Source organism: Beta vulgaris, chromosome 7, assembly GCF_026745355.1.
Source record: "Beta vulgaris subsp. vulgaris cultivar EL10 chromosome 7, EL10.2, whole genome shotgun sequence".
Classification (NCBI taxonomy): Eukaryota; Viridiplantae; Streptophyta; class Magnoliopsida; order Caryophyllales; family Amaranthaceae; genus Beta; species Beta vulgaris.
This window is the reverse complement of record NC_079208.1, coordinates 49,562,522-49,585,318: the sequence shown is the minus strand read 5'-3', so window position 1 is coordinate 49,585,318 and position 22,797 is coordinate 49,562,522. Positions and strand designations below refer to the sequence as shown.

Sequence of the window (22,797 nt, the reverse complement as noted above, 5' to 3'; positions counted from 1 at the left end):
AAAGATGTAAAAAAGTTAGTTAATGACAAAAGAAAAGAATAGGTAACTAGATGGTGCAACTTGATTTTGATAATTCAAATGAAACAATGAATGATAATAATATAACAATACCTCTCTAGTAATCAAATGCATAGCTGACTTTGCAGCATCTATAAGTTGAGTAGAAGCTTTTCCATCACGCACCGCATCCAACACTAGAGAAAAATGTGTAGCAACGGTCTTCATCATCTTAGTATGCTCATCAAATTTGTTAGTCATCTCTTTGTTTTGTTTTTCAAGTTCCTCATTTCTCTTCTTCAATAAAGATGTTTCCACAATGTTTTCAAGTTCCACATGTCTCCTTTTAAGTTTTTCATAACCTTCTTTTCTAAGTTCACCACGCACCCCATAAATATCACTTTTTTTCACCCCAAATCCATATCTCTGGGGTCGTTCAGGTACTTCATCTCCATTCATGACAGCTTGAAAGGCTTCATTTTCAACGTCAACACGAGACATAGTAGGATTACAAAGTTTTAATGAATCAACCTTTGCCTTTGCATCCTCCTGCACAATTTTTTAGGGAATAAATTATGTAAATCTGATGATAGAAAAATAGAATGCAAAAATAGACTAATGTGTTAGACCAAGTACCAAAAAGTCCGAAGTGTCTGTGCCTTCAAGATAGGTTCCATCCTTCCTCTTATGAGTTGCTTCACAAAGTTCAATCAAGCTCATTTCTTCTCCATGCTCATCTTCCTATAAATAATTAGTTACCTTGTAGTAAGTCTAAAATAAGCATGCAACTTAATATTATAGTTCTCGTTAATCTAAAATTTAGGTAGACACACTATAGGGCATGGAGTTACACAGTTCTGGTAAAGCAAACCCAAAAAGTACAGAAGGGTACTAAATTTTCAAACTGAAGTAGAAGTGCTTAGCCACCTTTACATTATAGTCAAATTGACACAATTCACCTATGCGACACTAGCAGAAGCGAGCAAGGTAAAGCAAATGTCCAGATCTTTGATGTAGACATCAGTCGAAGGAAACAAAACAATTGAATTTTACATAGTCATGGGAAACACAATGAGCAAACGCAATTACCTCTTTCCTGACAAGTTGGAAATTTGTAATTATATGACAGGTATCACAATTGTAGTCAACATTTTTGTAAAAGGAAGAGCTAGAAACAACTTAGGGTGCGTTCTATTCAACTTATTGGACCTGAATTTATTGGAACTTATCTGAACTGAACTTATTGAACCTGAACTGAACTTATTGGAACTTATTAAACCTGATTGGACCTGATTGCACCTGATTCAACTTATTGGACCTGATTGAACCTGATTGGAACTTATTGGACCTGATTGACCTTATTGGACCTTATTGGAACTTATTGACCCTGATTGAAACTTATTAGACCTTATTGTACATGATTGAAACTTATTAGACCTTATTGAACCTGATTGAAAATTATTTGACCTTATTAGACAAAAACATTGACCATGAATAACATAAATATTACCACTAACGTAAATACTACCCCTCAAAATTTTTTATGGAATAATAATTATTATAATTCGTCCTTTAAAAATAATGATTATTAATTATCTCTTATGATAATTAATTTAACAAAAAAATTACTATTTATATATTTGCCTATACATAACTTTTATCACTAATATATCTAATAGTGTTGTTTTAATTTTATAAAACACTAGTAGAAAATCAAAAAATTAATAATCATTATTATTATTGTTAACCTTAATTATTATTATTATTATTATTATTATTATTATTATTATTATTTATTATTATTATTATTATTATTATTATTATATTATTATTATTATTATTATTATTATTATTATTATTATTATTATTATATTGTTAACCTTAATTATTTGACCATGATTATAATTATTGTTAACCTTAATTATTATTATGTAATTATTATTATTATTATTATTATTATTATTATTATTATTATTATTATATGTAATTATTATCATTATTATTAACCTTAATTATTTGACCATGATTATAATATTATTCAATAGCAATATGAATAATCAAATAATAGACAATAATACAAGTATAATACTATACATTGTGGTACTTTAATAAAAAATTCTAATAATAACATAATCAGCTAATAGTAATATGAATAATAAAATAATAGACATAATACAAATAAATAATAAAATAATAGACATAATACAAATAAATAATAAAATAATAGACACTAATACAAGTATAATACTATATAATCATTGTGGTACTTTAATTATAATTCTAATAATAACATAATCCGCTAATAGTGATATGAAATTATGAATAACAAAATAGTGGACAATAATACAAATGTTTATTAAACATTGACTATTTGGACCTTATTGGACCTTATTAGACCTGATTGGAACTTATTGAACCTTATTAGACCTGATTGGAACTTATTGCACCTGATTGGAACTTATTGGACCTTATTAGACCTTATTGGAACTTATTGCACTTGTTAGACCTTATTGCAACTTATCTGAACTTATCTGAACGTATCTGAACTTATCTGAACTTATTGGACCTGAAACTTAATTTTTTAAGTTGAACAGAACGCACCCTTAGTCAAGCAAAACTCGAGCATTTCATGCATATGAGATAATAATACAAATAGAAAATGATAATAATGAACTCGTTACTAGTCTATGCTGACAGAAGATCCCAGAAGTTTGTCCCACTAATGAGTCTGACAAATGAAGTTAGACCACTGACAGGAGAAGAATGCATACTAAAAAAAAAAAAAGACCATGAAAAGCCAGATTCAAATCAAGCATATGCAATAAGCTCCATGACTGATGCAGGTTTCATAATACAGATACAAACGTCTTAATAACGAATCTTGATCACTAAAGATAAAATAAACTTGATTTTGAAACTTTGAGTGAAAATTTATTCCTTACATAATCAACTCGTATATTAGCGTAACTAGTAGAACCCAATGTATGAACTTGATTTTGAGCTGCTCGTGCCGCTTTTCCAAGTTGAGACAATTGCTACACTCGCAATGGAAGTTTTAGTTAATATTGTAGAAGTAAGATGTATCACACATTATAATAATAAATCGAAAAAAAGAGAAGTACCTGTCCTTTGTGTGAGAACCAATACTGAACCAATGGTTTCCATTCAGAACGAGTATGTCCACTAGGCACAATATCATAATGTTCTTCCTCTGTGAGCTTATCGGGTTTGAAGAATGTCAATTTAAGTGAGTGTTTATAGTGCCTCCAACATTTGTCAACACGTTGCAGAGCTAATGTATTATAGACCTCATCCTCAGGAATCACAAAATGTTCCTTCAACGAAAAAAGAAAAAAATAATGCAAGATCAATAAGACATAGCTAATAAGAAACATATATATATATTTATAACAATTTTAGTTTGAACTTGTATGCATACTCTCATCTTCATAACAATCTTAGTTTTGAGTTTCACGTCAACATGATGCCAATTCTTTTCTCCAATTGGACAATAGGTCCCATCCTTTGCTACACTTCCTAGAAATCGCACCAAGATATGCCCACCTTTCCTAATTGGTTGGTTGAACTCATTAAATTGCACATGGTACCTAACACCACGACTGTGCCAAACGTCTATGGGCTGAATTGAACCGCTCATCAACTGAAGTTCACCCTTAGAATCTGCCAAAGAATATATGAAACCATGAAAAAATGGGATAAAGGAGTCAATTCTTTTATAAGCTATGCCTTAATTGAAGCTTTAACATAGTCATAATTGGTTACATATTCTCGTATACAAGCTAAATTTGATTAACTATTTTCTACCTGCCTGCAACATTATTAGCTTACACACATAGAAAGAGTTGATAAATCAAACATATAGCTATGCATTCTGCCTTAGTAAAGAACATGAAAGATAGGATCAGAGATAAGGTTAATGCAGCTATACGACAGTTTATCCTCCCTGAAAAGACTCACTTGTAAGTACCAATCATTTTCCAGATCCTGTACAAGGGAAGTAGGAACACCATGATGCTCAAATTTTAGTTCAAAATGCAGTGCCTTATTCTTTTCCTCATTTTCTTTTTCATTTTCTGTTGATTTTTTAGGAACACAGCTCATTTACCAGACTAACTTCACCTTAAATGCAGATCCTGGTGATTTTTTGTGGGCCTCAGCTGGTCAAGGTGAACACAATACGTGGAATTGGAGCTCAGATTGTTAACAGAGAAAGTTTGAGTGGCTTAATACTGGTATTGCAAAGTAAAATAACAAATCAAGCTCAGAAATATGTTGATCTATTCCAATTTAAAGTTGAGATATTTCAAGTAAGTTTGTTTTCTCCGTGCTCTATATGCTTTTCTGCTGCATGTAATCTCGTTAGCAGAGGTTCTTAATAGAAAATAATAATGCTATATGCGAGTTTTCACCCTTTGAGTGTCTTCATAACAGGAGTTAGACTAAGGTAGAAACACTCTTCACTTTGGCAGTAGCTAGGGGTTGGCAGAAAGGGGGAGGGGGCAGCAGCTAGCAGGGTTGGCGGAAAGAGGGAGGGGAGGTACAGGCGGAGGGTAGTATCTAGGACACATACTCTTGCATCTTTTCAATAATGATCCCTCTACACATAGAAGTCACTTGTAAACTGTGTACAGTTCTATTTTTCTCAATAATTATAGGTCATATTTTGATATGAAAATAAGATGAACAGAGAATGTAATCCTGCTCCACCCTTCAACCATGTAATCACATTCTAATAACCAGGGTGCCCCAAGAGCAGATCAGAGACCCAAAATAGCAAACCATGCACCACAACTAATATTAAACAAGGTGAATGGACAAACACTAATAGCACATATTGAAAGAGAAGTAAGAAGAACAATGTGCATCCCAGCAAGATTATAATTATTTTCCTGATGTAAAGCTCGCTGATTGGTTTTCAACAGCAGAAAAGTTCCATATAAAACACAAGATCAAAATGTGCAGGTCCTGCATCCTGAGTTCCAAACTCCCGTCATCAAAATTTAGAGAAAATTCAGCCATTCATTGAGCTACCTCCTTTTAACCCCGTAATACATAATTAACATACTGAACTAAAGCTGGAAAACAAGAGTAGGATTCTTGTCTTAACTTTCAAACAAATAACCACAGGACAAAACAGGGCAAGAAAATTAGGGGAAAGAAAACAGAAATGCTATGCACTGTTCCTAAGCAAATATTTTGTGCACCCAACTCATTTAATACTACACGAAGGTCTCAATAGCAAGAGTATTATGCATAGTTCACAGCAATGCAACAACAACATCAAAACCTTAATCTTGATATCATGGGATTGTTTCGTGAGTCAATTTTTATCTCTACCATAGTCCATATAAATCCTATGCCTCTACTCAACATTGTCAAGTGCTAAATGTGCAGAGGGATCATTATTGAAAAGTATGGGCAGGTTGGCAGTAGCTAGGGGTTGGCAGAAAGGGGGAGGGGGGCAGCAGCTAGCAGGGTTGCCAGAAAGAGGGAGGGGAGGTAAGGGGAGGGCAGTACCTAGGAGAGGGGTGGCAGTAGCCATAACAATACTCTATTCAGATGACATGAGAATCCAAAACACCATAACTTGATGAGAATCATTGATAGAAAAGAGTCACATAATAAAATTCATGAGTTCATACCTGTGATTAGAACCTCCTCCTTTGCATCAAATTTCACATTGGTTGGCCATCCCGAGTCGGAATTGGGAAGTCGAGATTTAGCCGAATTTGTTTTGTTTGAAATATTATGGATACTCCTTTTTTGCTCCACATGCTTGTTTTGATCAAGCTCAATATTCCTATTCTTTTTTTTCCCTTGACAAGCTTTCGGTTTGAACATCATCGTGTTCGTTTGAGTGATTCACAACTGGAGTACCAACGGGGTTATTTACGAATCGGGTTTAGGTAGTTGTCTCTCAGCTCTAACACTAGCCTTGTTCACATCTTTAGCATTAGGACGATGAAGTTGTTGTGATGACTCAGATTGCAAGTTTTTATGCGGAAGAAAGATAGGAGGGGTTTTCCATATCCCACTATCACCACTTACTTTTGTTGAAGGTTTTGGTAATGCTGCACTAGTTGGCGGACCAAATGGTCCCCATTTACTTGGATTTTGAGATGCTGATGATGGTCTTATAAGTGAAGGGTTTGAAGGAAGCTCTGATGCATTGGTACCTTGTGCTCTGTTTTGGAGTACAGAGTCAATCACAGTAGGTCTTGAAGATTGTGAGGATATGTGAGATTGTGGCCTTTTGCATGACTTCACTACATTATGACCCATGGGGTTAATTTTAGGTACCTTACTAGTAGTCTTTGACTGTAGAATAATAAGAGGATGAGTCTTTTTTGCAGCTTCTGGGGTATTCGAACCCATGGGTTTTAGTGGAGGTAACATCTCACATGCTAAAGGATCTTTCTGAGGTAGAGTAGAAGTTGCTCCTCTTGACTGTGGAATCATGGCAGCAGATGCTAAAAGTTTTTGCCGAGATATAGTACAAGTTGTAGCTCTTGACTGTGGAATCGTGGCTGGAGGAAATGAAGCAGATGCTGAAGGTTTGTGTTGAGGTAGAGTAGTAGTTGTACTTGAATGTGGAGTAATAGTGGGTTGAAGTGTTTGTCCTGCTTGTGAGTTATTCAAACCCATAGGCTTCATCTCAGGTATCATGGCAGGAGAACGTGAAGTAGTTGCTGCAGCGGCATCTGAAGCAACATCATTAGATACTGAAGCAGCAGCAACTCGTGTCCTTTTGCTACGATAGGTCATAATAACACTGTCACAATTCCTACAAAACAAAACATATAAATACTTTTCGATCACATAAAAAAGCCAAAGTACACAGATTTTAAATCCATCTTACACAGATTCGATGATATTACTTCTCTTACGAATCAATTATTTTGATATCCACATCTAAAATGAGCTTAACTTGCAAACAATGCAGGTTCACCATGATTTAGTGTTGCAGGGTGATTTGAAGTGCAAAGGCGCGAATAAGAAGTTAGGTCGGTCGCAAAGGAATAGAGGGATGGTTCTTTTTCGAGTTTCATAAGAGAATATTAGTTATGAATCTTGTTTAGATTGAGACTTTGTATTAGGGGATAATAGAAAAAAGCAGAAGAGAGAGTACCGGTAGACTCCTAGCAGGGAATAATATTATATGTAGGAACGCCTCACTACGACCAAAAGCAGATGGGCCTAAAAGTACTCCTCCCTGTTAAATCAAGACAAAAATGACATTGAAATCTCACTGTCAGTTGAAGATTACACTATAAAAGTTCAAATTAGCCATTTATCACATCTAGTTTTATAATATAAGTATGCACACTTTACGTATTTATTTCCCTCCATCATATTTGCAGTTACAGCATAAATCACAAACTTCGGCAACAGCATATCTTGAGTGCAGATGCAAGCAATACCATGGAAGAGGTTAAAGTGTATTATTAAAAATTTGCTTCCAAATCTCTGTGGTGCATCAAGTGTTCTGTTTACATCACAAATAGTGCTGTTTTGTGCAGTCGCATGAGATTTATGCATTCTGCAGATTGTAATCCTACACTTAGTTATATGCTGTTGAAGTGTTTATTGTTGCATCTTTCGAGGTGGTTTACCTTGGTGCGCTTTGTGTTTAGCTGTGACTAACATGGGCCCATATGGAAGACATCAAAATAGGTAGTTTTGAAAGATGACATGTAAAAGGTATAATGGTACGTACAATTAACTAAGAGCAATAGCACTTTTATAAACACTTCTCGATCACATGAAAAAAGCCAAAGTACAAAGAATCTCGTTTTTTGTATGATAGAAAAATTTGCAAACTCTACTAGAAAAACATAACAACAAACTAATTAAGCCCATCATAGCCTACTTCAAACAAGTCCCTAGGCTTGGTTCTAATAACATGAAACCATCCTTTTTGCATCTCATCCTCAACATAAAATACTTGTTTTGCTTGAGATGAGAAAAATAAATGGATCGTCATACAAATACCGACCAGTATGCATCAACTTAGAGAAGTTCACACACACACTTCCATTTGCATTTGTCTTTAAACCCCTGTGAATGTCTACCCAATCACAACGAAATATTACAACCTTGTAGGAACCATAGTAATTCAACTCATAAATTGCTTTCAGCTTTCCAAAGTACTCTTGGCCTTCAGCTTCAACCATAATTCCAGAATTTTGTGTCTTTCGATGTCGTTCACGATCCATGACATCAAATTTACAACCACTAATTAGAAAACCTTTCACCCTTTTCACACGATTTAATGGACCACGTGCTAAAGAGCTCTTCTCACCTTTCCTTGTATACTACTATCATCTATATTGTGAACCTATGAATAAAAATAGTATAGGTTAAATGATGTAGGTCATAACTTAAAAAAGGAATACAATGATCAAATTTAGAAGGCTTAAAACCTGGTTTTGCAACCATTATGAGAATTCATAGATTATCCATTCATTTTGAAGGGTGTCGTTCGACTGATTTTCCGTAATTTGAGTCTCTTCTCGCTTTTGACGTACAAATTCATTAAAAACAAGCCAAGATGCAATGTTATCTGACGATTTTTATGAATTTGATGAACTCTTATAATATAACTCATTATGCTACTTACTGAATGACAGGTTTCATCTCATCTGAGTGAAGCAAGACATAACGATGTGCTTGCCTTAAACTTCTATCATCAAGACGAACATTTTGTGTCATCCCAATAACACGACCCCAGAGTTATAAAGATATGCATCTAAGTCTAGAATGCCATCATCATTCCTTTTAGGTCTATTTAATACGGTCTCCACACCTTCCAAGTATCTCGAACAAAATGTAAGAGTCTCCCTCAGCAAGTATCCTTCAGCAATTGACCCCTCGGGCTGGGCCTTATTACTTACGTGAGATTTCAGATAGGCTAAGTACCTTCAAGTAATGTAATTATGTTAGTGTAACAGGGAAAAAAATTGTCTAAAAACAATTTTTGAAAATACCGACCTTTCAATGGGATACATCCATCTATAATGAACGGGTCCACCGAGTTTGACCTCTTCACCCAAATGAATTAGTAGATGAACCATTATTGTGAAAAAAGTTGGCAAAAACTCCTTCTCCATCTTACAAAGAGTAAGTTCTACCTTCGATTGAACGTCATCTAATTCATCTGGATCAAGCACATTGGAGCATAATTTCTTGAAGAAGTAAGATAACTCGTCAAGCAAATCGATCACTTTTGTAGCCTTCGCTGCTCTTAACGCAACGGGAAGGATATCTTGCATCATGACATGATTGTCATGACTTTTCATATTAATAAGCTTCCGTTGTTTCACATTGACACACCTGTACAAGTTTGATCCATATCCGTCAGGAACTTTCAGCTTTTTCAGAACTCTTAAAAATCGATCTTTCTCTATTAAAGACATGGTGTATGAAGCTGGAGGCATGTACGATACTCTATTCGCATGAGGTTGAAGCCAAAGATGTGGCCTTATCCCCAACTCTTTAAGAGCTTTTCTAGCATTTTCATCATCTCTCCTCTTATCCATGTCTAAAAGAGTTCCCAATAGATTATCACACACATTCTTTTCAATATGCATGACATCTAAGCTATGCCTTAAAAGAGTGTGCTCCCAATACTCCAAGTCAAAAAATGCGCTTCTTTTACTCCAAAGAACTTCATTAACATCATCCTCACAAGGACCATCGTTAACTTCATCAGCAGACGCGCCAACTTGTCCTCTCCCTCTTTTTTTCCGACTCTTCTTAGAAGATATGTTAGTCTTTCCGTAAACATGTATGATCCCTTCTTGTTGCTTCCACAACAAGAATCCGCGCTTTTAGCGTCTGAATTTACCATCCGGCCTCATCAGACGCAACTTAGCGTCCGTTATTGTAAAATTAGTGTCCGTTTTGAACGGACGCTAATTAGCGTCCATTTTTGTAAAATTAGCGTCCGTCTTCGGAGCGGACTCTAATTAGCGTCCGTTTTTCAAGTTTATCGTCTAACTTGACGTTAATTAAAAAAACACGACCCTTCCAACCCCATCTCTATCTATCCTTATTGCTTATTCTCTCACCTCACAACCGTCCTCTTTCTTCTTCTTTCTCTCACCTCACATCACAACGGGATTCAATGGACGGTATTTTTTTCTCTCTCACCGTCGACGGTATTCAATGCTCCGCTACCACACTTTCTCTGATGTGAAGGAGGTTCGATCGATTTCTGAGCCAATCACCGTCGCAGGTTTTCGTTTTAGGGTTAGTGATTTTTTGGGGTTTTTTATGTGGGTTGTTTCAGATCTAGTTTTTTTTTGTTAATTTCTCAATTCTCCTTCAAAACCTTTTTTCGATTTTTATTTGCGAATCCTTTTTTCGTATATTTTTTTCGTTTTCTCGATTTTTGTTTCAGATCTGGTTTTTTCTTATTTTTTCGTCGGGTTTTTGTCCTAATTATTTCGAGGTTTTTTCTTCTTCTCATCAGATGTGTGGTTTTTTGGGGATTATATATGATTTTGTGTCGAATTTTTAATCTGGTGTTTTGATATGTTGCCTTTTTCTTATCTGAAAGTTAGTTTCAGTTTTTCTGGCGTGCGATAATTTTTCACTTTGGTGAGTTTTGATTTTCACTTCACTTTCCTACCGTTTCCAGTATTTCTTGCCTTCCTCTTTCTATGAATTGGTAGCTTTCTTTAGTTGTCACCCAAATCAAGATGCTTCCAATGTTCTTTTGATTGCATGCTCAGCAGGTTTATCATGATTTTCTTGTTGATTTTGATGTAGTGGACGAATACATGATATATTATGAGTTTGGTATGTTTAGTTTGGTAACATCTCACAGTATATCAAACACAGTATATCAGACACTTCAAGATAGTATGTATGGTAGCTCTTAGTTAGTATCTAGCTGAGAGAATTAATAAAGGTCATATATGAGAGGTGACGATTAGCATGATTCATATGGTTTTTGCTAAACAGCTTTAAGACTTTCTCCTTTGCTGATCGTTTTAGTTTAGCTTGTATATACAGTAACGAGATAAACTTTGCATGTATAATCAAATTCGATAGAGCGTGTTGTGATCACCTTGCTGCCTTGACTATTGTTATTATCATCAGGCTAATCATGCCTTATGATTCTGCTATAGAGTTGGCAGTGAATAGGGGTGAGTGAAGGAGTTTTTCTAGAGTGAACACTTTACCTGCAGAGAAGTTAAATTCTGATAAACTAGAGCCTGATTTGATCAATCCTAAGTTGGATCATAAACCTGAAGTGTGATTCATTATTCTTTCTAATAATTAACATTAGTCTAAGTGTTACTGATTTCCTAGTAATTTGTGCTTTTAATGTAAACTCTGATCTGGTTTACATCTAATATAAACCTGAACACTTTAATGTTAAGAGCAGTCGAGGACTCGAGGTGGACTAAGGATTACATGGATAAAAGGATTAAAGAGGATAGGTAATAATTGGGTATACAGGTTCATATTGCAGTGAATAGGGGTGAGTGAAGGAAGATGATTTATGCGAATGACTGATGGGGTGACATGTGGAGAGAATGCTCTTGCTGGTTGTTGATCATCTGTTATATTTCTTACTTGTGATCACTAATCTAATTGGTGTTTCCTATGGAGACCATTTTTGTTTATAGCTGTTGGTCCGGTGCATTGAGCCTTGTGCAGCCACTTTGTGCATAATGCGTTTTGGTTGTGGTGCTATGATCTGTACTATCTAGTAGAAGTCAAAATGTGGGGATTTTAAAAACTTGGTTGCCCTTTAGTACCAAGTTTCACCATATCCCTTTCCTTTTATTTTATTTTTGTCTGTCATGAGTGTTTTAATTGGTAGTGTTTTAATTAGTACCAAATTTGTGCTTTTGTTCACAACCAAACATTGAGGTCTCGTTTCTTTGTCTTTGTGTAGGATCATTGTTGCTGTACTTTCAGTATGTGAGAGGTTTGGAGATATATTCATTTCTTGGTAAGTACAAATCTCTCATCACAGATTTTATAGACCACATTTTACGGAGAGCTGAAGTTGGCATTTATCATCTACCTTTGGTATCCACAAACAAATGTGATTATGTAATGCGGTCTATAAAATGGTTCTATATCTTGGCCGAGTTGTCTGTTATTGCTGTTTTAATGCATTTGTTTTTGGAACAAAGGTTTTGTGTAGTTGAAATTAAACAAGCTTGTGCTTTGTATGTTCTCACTTGGCTTCAGGACAGAAAGAAGGAGATGAGCTGAAGAGGAATGCAGATGTAGCAGAGATTTTGAAAGGCATGCAATTCCCAAAGATATGCAAGAACTCTGACAAAAAGGCACCTGAGAAGATCATTGATCATGAGTATGCTTGTATTCATCTTCTTATAATCAAAAGCAATTTAACTTAATCTATAGTCTGTATTAGCTCATTCACCATTTTTGTTGATCTAATATGTAATAATATAATTACTCTGATTTAATGGCAGCCGAGTCCTTTGGTTTGGAGATCTTAATTATCGTGTTTCTTTGCCTTATGAAGAAGCTAGGTTACTGCTAGAGGAAAATGATTGGGATACCCTCCTTGAGAAAGATCAGGTTTGTGATCCTCTCATCTAATTTTAGGCACTGGTTGCAGCAAAATCTTGTACAATATTAGTGCCTGTCTCACAAAGTTCGGTAATCTTGTGTTTGTTTTAATAATTGGGCCTACGAAAATGAAAAAAAAATTCAGATTTCATGATATAACTCATGCCAAATTTACTAGTTAAAGGTTTAATGAACACTTAGCAATATTGTAATGGAGAGAAGAAAGTAACGCGTTTATAACTTTAAACACCTTATTAGACGACTCTGTATAAGATGATCTCAACGCCATAGCTTCTATGATTACTGACTTTTAACATTTACAACATCTTTGTATATTTTTGATTAGGTCATTTTTGTGTAAAGAGAGACATACAGTAGCAGTAGTAGCAATCTACAGTTTTGGTATAGTAACTATATGACTACATTAAGTGTTACCTCATCAGTGCTAGCTTCTCAGTAAGCCTGACAGAAAAATTACGGAACTTTCTGGACTTGTTATCTGTCATTAAATTTTTAATTTCCTATGACAGCTTTGAATTAATCTAGCTTGTAATCCTGGAAAATTGAGTATTCTCTCCCTGGTGAGTAATACTGAAACTATTGAGTATTGACCACCTATTTTGTTCAACAAGAGGGGCTTCGGAGCGGTTTTGGGAGCCATATCTCGCAATCTTGCAGATCTTCAGGACCACCAAGAAAGCTATGTATCGATATATGATCAACCGGTTCTTCATCTCCAGGTCTCACACGGACATCTAAACTTAAGTGTTTTCATTGTTTCTTGTTTTTCAACATTCTTTGAACTATTAATTTCATGAATTATTTGTAATTATATAGAATCATCCTGATTGCCATGGTTTAAATTTTTTTTATTTGTTAGCTTTGAAACATTTACTAGAACTCCTTTCATGCATATTTGCATGCACTTTATGTGCACTTGTTTAGTTTACTTAAACTGCAGGCAGTGCAACAACAGAAGAAATATTCACAAGGAGAAAGAAGAGAAGAATTCAAGCAACGGAAGCTTAGTTGAAGTGAGCAGTGACGAGGATGATTCACAAGGGGTACACTGGTTTGATACTTATAGAGGCAGCCAGAGGAGGGAAGAAGCCCCTATGGAAGTGGAGCAGAAATAATGACTTCGGTATCACATTAGTCTTGTTTCTTGGGTATATCTTATTACTCGTGAACTCTAAATCTTGATTCATCAAAGATGTTGTGATTGTGATTGAGATCAAGTTCAGTTCATTGAGGAACCCTATCCTAGCTAAAAGATCAATTCACTTTGATTAGTAGAGTGACTAATCTATGTGGGCTGCATTTCTAAAGTCTTTGGTGACTCAAAATATTTAGTTTAAATTAGTGTACATGTAATTATATGAGATTTGTATTACATTTTGTTCCAAGTATACTAGAATTTAGTTCTCGAATTATTTTTTCACTTGTATCTACATTTATTATCAATATAATTGATTATTATATAATTTGTTGCCTTATAAAAGAAGTATGGTATTCGCATATATTTTATATCTTATTACATTATTATCAATTAATTAAAAGGAAAAAGCTTCCAAGAATAGGGTCTAGGAAAAACGGTAGCTAATTAGCGACCACCAAGGACATTAGCGACGGCTTAAAACGGTCGCTAATTAGCGACTGCCTAAGCGGTCGCTAATGAGCGTCTGTCTTTGGCGGTCGCTAATTTGCGTCTCCGGTGAAGCGGTCGCTAAATTTCAAATATCGGACGCTAAATATTTAGCGTCCGCTTTGCGGACGCTATTTGGAGAATTAGCGACCAAGGGTTTTGCATCAGCCGTTTAGCGTCCGTCGGCGGACGCTAATATATTTAGCGTCTGATTCCGTGTTTTTAGCGTCTGATTTTGGCGGACGCTAAAGTCTGACATTCTTGTTGTGTTCAAGACCTCCGATCCACTTTCACGAACTGGAGCAATACCATATTCCGGTTTACCATCAAATAAAGCAGCTTCACTGCGATAAAGATGATCAACAGGTAACCATTTCTAAAACCCGGGGTAACAAATCTTACCTCCAAATATGTATGAGTTAGTAGAATGGGTGCATATAGAGCAAGCCTTATCATAACATTTTTGTACTCCATCCAGATAACATGGCATATGCCGGAAAGTCACTAATAGTAGAGTGCAGGGCTGCTCGGAGCTTAAAATTTTTCCCACTATAAGCATCAAAAGCATCAACACCTTCCCATAACATTTTTAACTCATGAATTAGTGGCTGCAGGTACACATCAATATCTATCCCCGGACCAGATTTCCCAGGTTTAATTAAAGATAAAATAAAAGATGATGATTTCATAGAAAGCCATGGCGGTAGATTATAAGGAATCAAGACCACCGGCCATGTGCTATGATTGGTATTCATTAAACGATAAGGGTTAAAACCATCACTTGCTAAACCCAATCTAACACTACGAGGATCTCCGGCGAATTCATGATATTTTTCATCAAATTTTTTCCAAGCCAAAGCATCTGCTAGGTGCCTTAACATACCATCATTGTCACGATCATCTTTGTGCCATCTCATGTCTTTTGCTGTTTTTGATGACATGTAAATTCTCTTTAACCTAGGAATAAGAGGAAAATATCGCATAACCTTAGCTGGCTCACCTTTCTTACAGGCTTCTTTACCTTTCTCACTTATATCACCCTCCTTACCTTTAGCTGCCTTCCACCTCGACGTATGACAGATTTGGCACTCATCTTTTTCCGCTGAGTCACCCCAATACAACATGCAATTATTAGGACAAGCATCAATTTTCTCATAACCTAGACCCAAATCCTTAATTACCTTCTTTCCCTCATAACAGGATGACGGAAATTCCATTATTTGAGGAAATGCATCTATCAGAAGTTCAAGCAATTTTGTGAATGACTCGGCAGACCAATGAAACATACACTTAAGATGAAATAGATGCAAAAGAAATGATAGCTTTGAAAATGTAGTACACCCCTCATAAAGCACCTCATCAGAAGCTTCAATTAGTCTTTTATATTTGATTTCTTCTTCTTTGGTATTGAAGGATGGAAGTTCAGTATCTACCTCAGAAGGGAAATCATCCTCCTCATGCATGTCGCCTAATACTTCCTCCTCCAAATGTGGTTCCTCAAAAGATTGATCTTGAGGTTGAGAAGTGGATGGTGGAATGCTAACACTAAATGCATCATTTAGCAAGCCCCGAATATCGTCTCGACCTACTATCGTTTCTTGGCTACTAAGAGGTCCTTGGGTACTACTTGTTTCATCATTTTTACGGTGAAAGATCCAATTCCTATACTCCTTGTGAAAACCGTTAAACAAAATATGTCCCCCTACATCGTCCGTAGTATACCATTTACGCAACTTGCACTTACTACATGGACATCGAGTTCTTCCTTCTATAAGAGTGTCTTTAGCTAGCTCAATGAAATTCATGCAACCTTTATAAAAAGCCGGATCATCATTTCGTAAATTAATCCAACTCGTATCCATGGCTACACAAAACAATAATATGAAGAATCATAAAAACGAAAAGTTCATGTTAGATTAAATACTATCATCATTTTGAAGGTGTGAGCTTATCCCCTATCTTTTATACCACTATATCATACATAAATTCTAACTCTAATTATATATAAGCTTTGTCATAGGTATGTCTACATTAAAAAAAACAAGGGAAAAAAAAATTAGATTATCTATTCAATGCAAACCGAAACTATCATATAAGAATGTAGTTCCCATTCATAACTACGAGGGCAACAAAAGTACCATTATATACTCATGAATAATATGGTTATAAAGTATCAAGAATTTCACAGAGAGTATAATCAAATCATACATAGAATAACTTTATCATAGAGTTATTGAATAGATGTAATCATGTTTGTAAGAGTACCCACAACAAGACTTATAATTCAACATGTGTAAGTATTTAAGTGCCTAGAATCAAATATTATAATATACTACACATGTAAATATAACATCATATGTTAAGAGTAAAAAGATGCACTCACCTTGCACAATCACACAAACACTCAATGCAGATCCAATCCAACTATTCTGGGACAACTGAAATATAGCACTCGCGAGCAATCAACACCTATGAGGCCATGTCACTCTAGGAACACTGAACAAATTAAAGACATGATTAGATACAATAAGATGTGTGTAATAAAAGCCAATCACGTAGCACTTACCCAGTAGCAAAGATGAACTTAACATAATGGTACAAAGGAAGAATAAAAAACTCAGCACCAAAGGAAACTAAAACAAAACAGTTGTAGGTCTAATATCAGCTAAACTAATAATTAATGTTCTAACCTTTCAACATTTCATACATATATGCACACAAAGGAAATTAACTTATATGCACGCGATATGTGCGAAAGCATATAGAAAATTAAATTAATTTCATAATTATATCTAATATGAAATTAATTTTAAGGGCTATGTTTTTCCGTTTATCTTTTTTTCGTCTATATATTTTTTGTCTATCTTTTTTTCTAAATAATTTATGTGCTGTTTTAGAGCAATACCATGCTACTGGACGCTCCATTTCTGCAGAGAAGAAAGTAGAAAATGTTAAGGAGTCTACTGATTTATCTCCCAAAAGCTCTGAAAAACTATATGTGATGTTTATACCTTACACATTTACTCCTAGCTGAACCATACTAACCTAATTCTATTCTCTGACTCCATAATTTATCAGATCAAAGAAAAGACATGAATATACAAGCCAATCATACAACATACATAACGACAGACTTCTTCCAGCTTCTAAGCCCTCTACTGATCTTACTTGCTCATCAGAATTCTAGGTCAGAAGGTGGAAAATGTGTAAAGTTACTCGGTCATCACCCAGCAGCCAAAATCATATTCAATACCGCTATAGTTTTCAATATTCTTGAGCAGTTCATACTCATAAATTCATAATGATATAACTTTCATAAATTTAGCAAAATCTCCTTTGTTTAGATATATGACATAAAATTTGACATCAGAAACAAAGGGAGAAACCAGAAACAAGATTTAGTAAAATCAAAAGTGGTTCAGAAAATGAATATTGATTAAAACAGAAAGATCCTATCATTGCTTGATTTTACTAGCAAAGGAAAACCCTCAAAAGTCAGCTTTCTGCATATGAAGAAGCCAGAAGTACAGAATTTAAAAGAGGGAAATTTAAGATCACCTATAAGGCCATAATTACGCAAGAAATTAGTTGTTGTTGCTGCATCCTAGTCATACCTAACAACAATAACTTTGTTCAGACATCAAGCAAATCAAGAAATAGAGACTGCCGTTTTATGGTGGAAGAACATACTGATGCTTGGTAGGCTCCTGGGGTTTTGGTTCAATAAGAAAAGTTCCTGTAAGAAAGAATACAATTAGAAGACACCAGGGAAAACAAATAAAAAACAGTGATGGAGTAAATACAAGACATGAATACAACAATAAAGAACTTTTAACTAGCTCACTTCCATTTACTAAAAGAACTTGCTTCTCTAGTTTTCCTACTTCAATTATTAAGTACAGGTGAGAAGTTCAAAATTTGAATAAAATTTGGCATATGGCTTACCTACCATTCTTTAACAGATCAACAAGCACCAAATATATGGATAATTTGTAGGAACTTAGATGCATAATGCGGAAAATCAAGTATCAAATACTTGTACATCTATCCCAAGATCATTGCATAAATTAGTATGAATCAAACATTAGTATAGAATTATACCTTTGATGCGTATGTTCCTCTTTCACCAAACTTCTAGTGGAGATCACCTTAGAACGTCAAGCGCCGTTCCTCTAATGTTGGTCCACGAACAACACTTGGATCACCACGTATGCTAGTACGGAAGAGAGAAAAGCACTCTCTTACTTTTGTGGTGAGGGCCGAAAATGAGTGTGAAAAGACTAAGGGAAAAATCAGATTTTTCACTCTAGAAGTTGTAAAGTATATGACACCTTTGTAACCCCATATCAATATATAAGGTGGTTACAAAAGAGGTGTTTCATGAGGCTTTATTTTGCCTCATAATGTCATACATTATGAGCCTAATAAACTCATGAGTTACAACTCTTCCCATCCATCATCAAACCGCGCAACCCATTTCACAAATGGATTTGGATAAATATCCAAGTGTCATTACTTGTGTGACCTCATAGGACTCAATGATATTAGTAGTTGGCCCTAATCATATTAGTCCAACAAACCACAATTAGCTTCTAGCAAAACGTTGTGATCATCTAATATTATTGAATATATTATCTCCATAACTTATCCTAATATTATTTAGTTTATTACACTTGATCGAGGACAAAATCCTTCAATCTCCCACTTGTCTAAGAACAAGTGTGTAACCTTCAAACTCCTTAAGTCGCTTAATGTCTAACTTGATGATATGATAACATCATATGTTCATCATACCAATATTCAAGTCGTTCCTTGAAATCTGAGTTCGAACTGTCAAACAAATGATTAACTTCTTAATCTATTTGAGCACGGCCATGCATTTTCAGTTCTCACTCTTCAAGAGGCCAAGACACCAATCCTAACTCTTAGGAGGACTTATCCAATCTTGTATGACCAAACTCCCACTAATTCATAGCAGTTCCGATCGCTGCTTTTATGACCTCCTTTTACGGCACGGCGTTTTGCAGCGTCAAGAACATACTAATCCTTAAGTAAGAACAGTTTCATACTCATGTCAAAGGAATCCACTAAATATATTAATAAGAGTCTCATAAACCTTTTAGAGAACTCCCACTAGGTCTGCCCAGCGTGTATCAACTATACAAGCCTATGCAAATGACTAGACATCTCCATGTCCCTATAGCCCATGAAACTGCGCTATCAATCAACTTGCAATCTAGTCCATGAAATTGAATCATTTACGTTCAACTTAATGATTCGAACTAGGGACTAAGGTATATTATAACTCCTGTTCACTGGATAGAGTTCCATTTGTCAAATCACGTATTTGACAATTCTATCAAACGTTATAAAATACTTTGAACGTTTTATTTAATACTAAACCAAGATTAAATAAGAACAAAACTTTTATTGATAAACATAAACATAACATATCAAAGCGAGTAATTATAACTGTGAACTAATTAAAAGTAAATAGTACACAATTAAACCCACTCTCCTATATGCTTAAGCCCTATAGCCCTAGTATGACTCTCATGCTTGGGCTGTGGCAAAGGTTTAGTCAAAGGATCAGCGACATTGCTATCCGTATGAACCTTGCAAACTATTACATCCTTTCTCTCAACGATTTCTCGAATGAGATGAAACTTTCTAAGTACATGTTTACATCTTTGATGTGATCTTGGTTCCTTAGACTGAGCTATGGCACCATTGTTATCACAATGTAAAACAATACCATCTCCAACACTAGGCACTACTCCTAGCTCCAGAATGAACTTCTTCATCCAAACGGCTTCCTTTGCTGCATCTGCTGCAGCAATATACTCAGCTTCTGTTGTAGAATCAGCGACAGTGCTTTGCTTTGAACTTTTCCAGCTCACTGCCCCTCCATTTAGACAAAAGATGAAACCAGATTGGGATCGGAAATCATCTTTGTCAGTTTGGAAGCTCGCATCTGTGTAACCCTCAACAATTAACTTACTTTCACCTCCATACACTAAGAAATTATCCTTAGTCCTTCTCAAGTACTTTAGGATATTCTTAGCTGCACTCCAGTGTGCGTCACCTGGATTTGATTGGAATCTGCTACACATGCTCAAGGCATATGAAACATCTGGGCGAGTACAAATCATGGAGTACATAATGGACCCTATAGCTGACGCATAAGGAACATTACTCATTCGCTTAATCTCATCAGGCCCAGAAGGACACTGAGTCTTGCTAAGCGACACTCCATGTTGCATGGGTAGGAAGCCTCTCTTAGAGTTTTCCATGTTGAACTTAGTGACGATCTTATCTATATAAGTTCGTTGGCTAAGTCCGATCATCCTCTTAGACCTATCCCTATAGATCTTGATCCCCTCATACTCGCGTTTCCAAGGTCTTTCATAGAAAAACAACTTTTTAACCATTCCTTGACTGACTCAAGCATGGGAATGTTGTTTCCTATGAGAAGTATGTCATCTACATACAAGACCAAGAAGACTATGTTACTCCCACTTTCCTTCTTGTAAACACAAGACTCTTCTCCATTTTTAAGAAAACCAAACTTTTGATTGCCTCATCAAAACGAAGATTCCAACTCCGTGATGCTTGCTTCAATCCATAAATGGATTTTTGAAGCTTACATACCTCCTAGGATTTTCTGGATCCACAAAACCCTCCGGCTGTGTCATATACACATCCTCTTTCAAGAACCCATTCAAGAAAGCGGTTTTGACATCCATTTGCCAAATCTCGTAATCATAAAGGCGGCGATCGCTAGGAGTATCCGAACGGATTTAAGCATGGCTACCGGTGAAAAGGTTTCGTCATAGTCTATACCATGAACTTGCTTGAACCCTTTTGCAACCAACCTTGCTTTGTAAACCTGAATATTACCATCCTTGTCTGTTTTCACTTTGAAAACCCATTTGCAACCAATAGGTGTGATCCCATCGGGCAAATCTACCAAGTCCCATACTTGATTTTCAGACATGGATGCCATTTCGGACCTCATGGCTTCGAGCCATTTTTCGGAGTCTTCACTCATCAAAGCTTGCTTGTAAGTAGTAGGTTCCTCAAATTCTAAAATCATTATCTCAGAATTTTCAGTTAACAAGAAATCAACAAACCTCTTGGTTGGTATTCTTGTTCTACTAGACTTACGAGGGGCTGCAACAGGAGAAATTTTCTTCTCAACAATTTGAGAATTTTCGCACGAATTAGATTCGAGTGGGACAATAGGAGGTTCGTGTACGGGATGCACGTCCTCCAACACTTGGTCAGTTATGGGAGAAGATTCCTCCAAAGGAGGAACTACTTCAAGCCCAACATCTGGCTCTTGTGTCGTTGTCTCTAACATAGGATGAACTATGTCCATTTGTTGCTCTTCTCGAACTTCTTCGAGAAATACATTACTCCCACTTGCCTTTTTGGAAATAAAATCTTTTTCCAAAAAGACACCACGACGAGCAACAAACACTTTGCCCTCAGTGCGATTGTAGAAGTAATAGCCCTTGGTTTCCTTGGGATAACCCACAAAGAAACACTTATCTGATTTAGGGGCGAGTTTATCTGAAAGTAAACGCTTTACATAAACCTCACATCCCCAAATACGTAGAAAAGACAAGTTTGGAACTTTTCCACTCCATATCTCATATGGTGTCTTATCTACTGCCTTTGATGGAGTTCTATTAAGTGTGAAAGTAGCAGTTTCGAGAGCATATCCCCAGAAGGATATTGGAAGATCAGCAAAACTCATCATAGACCGAACCATATCAAGTAGAGTTCGATTCCTCCTTTCCGAAACACCATTCAACTGAGGTGTTCCAGGCGGAGTGAGTTGTGAAAGAATTCCACAACTCTTCAAGTGATCATTAAACTCTTGGCTCAAATATTCACCACCACGATCGGATCGCAGTGCTTTGATTGTTTTGCCAAGCTGGTTTTGGACTTCATTCTGGAATTCTTTGAACTTTTCAAATGATTCCGACTTATGCTTCATTAAATAGACATATCCATATCTACTTAAATCGTCCGTAAAAGTAATGAAGTATCCAAACCCTCCCCTAGCTTTTGTGCTCATTGGTCCACATACATCAGTATGTATTAGGCCCAATAGATCACTGGCTCTTTCACCCTTTCCAGTAAAAGGTGACTTTGTCATTTTACCCATTAAACATGATTCACACACATCAAATGGCTCAAAGTCAAAAGATGTTAGAAGTCCATCTTTATGCAACTTCTGAATGCGTTTCGCGTTTATGTGTCCTAAACGACAATGCCATAAGTAAGTAGGATTAGTATCGCTTGATCTATGTTTTTTGCTGTCTATGTTAAGGACATCTTTGTCTAAGTCTAGGTAATATAGACCATTAGACCTCTTAGCAGTGGCATAAAACATTGAATTCAAATAAACAGAGAAACAACCTTTCTCAATTGTAAATGAAAACCCTTCATTATCCAAAACAGGAATAGAAATAATGTTTTTGGTAATAGCAGGAACGTAATAACAATTATTAAGCTCTAATATTAATCCAGAAGGCAAAGGTAGACTATAAGTCCCAACTGCA

The 22,797-nt window shown here is 35.8% G+C and overlaps 2 protein-coding genes and 1 long non-coding RNA gene across 4 annotated transcripts; 1 reads left to right on the top strand and 2 right to left on the bottom strand.

Moving 5' to 3' along the window:
- Positions 1-15: 15 nt before the first annotated feature.
- LOC125492029 (uncharacterized) lies at positions 16-5,862 on the bottom strand. The gene is made up of 8 exons (XM_057390857.1): positions 5,661-5,862; positions 3,976-4,091; positions 3,823-3,826; positions 3,437-3,678; positions 3,120-3,332; positions 2,940-3,032; positions 634-738; positions 16-546 (listed from the first exon to the last, which is right to left on the bottom strand). Exons 1-8 carry the CDS (start codon positions 5,860-5,862, stop codon positions 16-18), a joined length of 1,506 nt encoding a protein of 501 aa, XP_057246840.1.
- A 4,177-nt stretch (positions 5,863-10,039) lies between these two features.
- LOC104906411 (uncharacterized) lies at positions 10,040-12,589 on the top strand. 2 transcript variants are annotated; one of them, XR_008967083.1, is made up of 4 exons: positions 10,040-10,620; positions 11,930-11,986; positions 12,232-12,355; positions 12,480-12,589. It is a non-coding gene; the product is annotated as an uncharacterized LOC104906411 (long non-coding RNA). The 2 variants fall into 2 exon arrangements; XR_008967082.1 differs by having other exon boundaries at positions 10,044-10,269.
- A 2,087-nt stretch (positions 12,590-14,676) lies between these two features.
- LOC130589563 (uncharacterized) lies at positions 14,677-22,797 on the bottom strand. Its single transcript, XM_057390856.1, has 3 exons — positions 21,000-22,797; positions 16,608-16,662; positions 14,677-16,088 (listed from the first exon to the last, which is right to left on the bottom strand). The coding sequence occupies exons 1-3, from the start codon at positions 22,626-22,628 to the stop codon at positions 14,677-14,679; spliced, it is 3,096 nt and encodes a 1,031-aa protein (XP_057246839.1). The 5' UTR covers positions 22,629-22,797.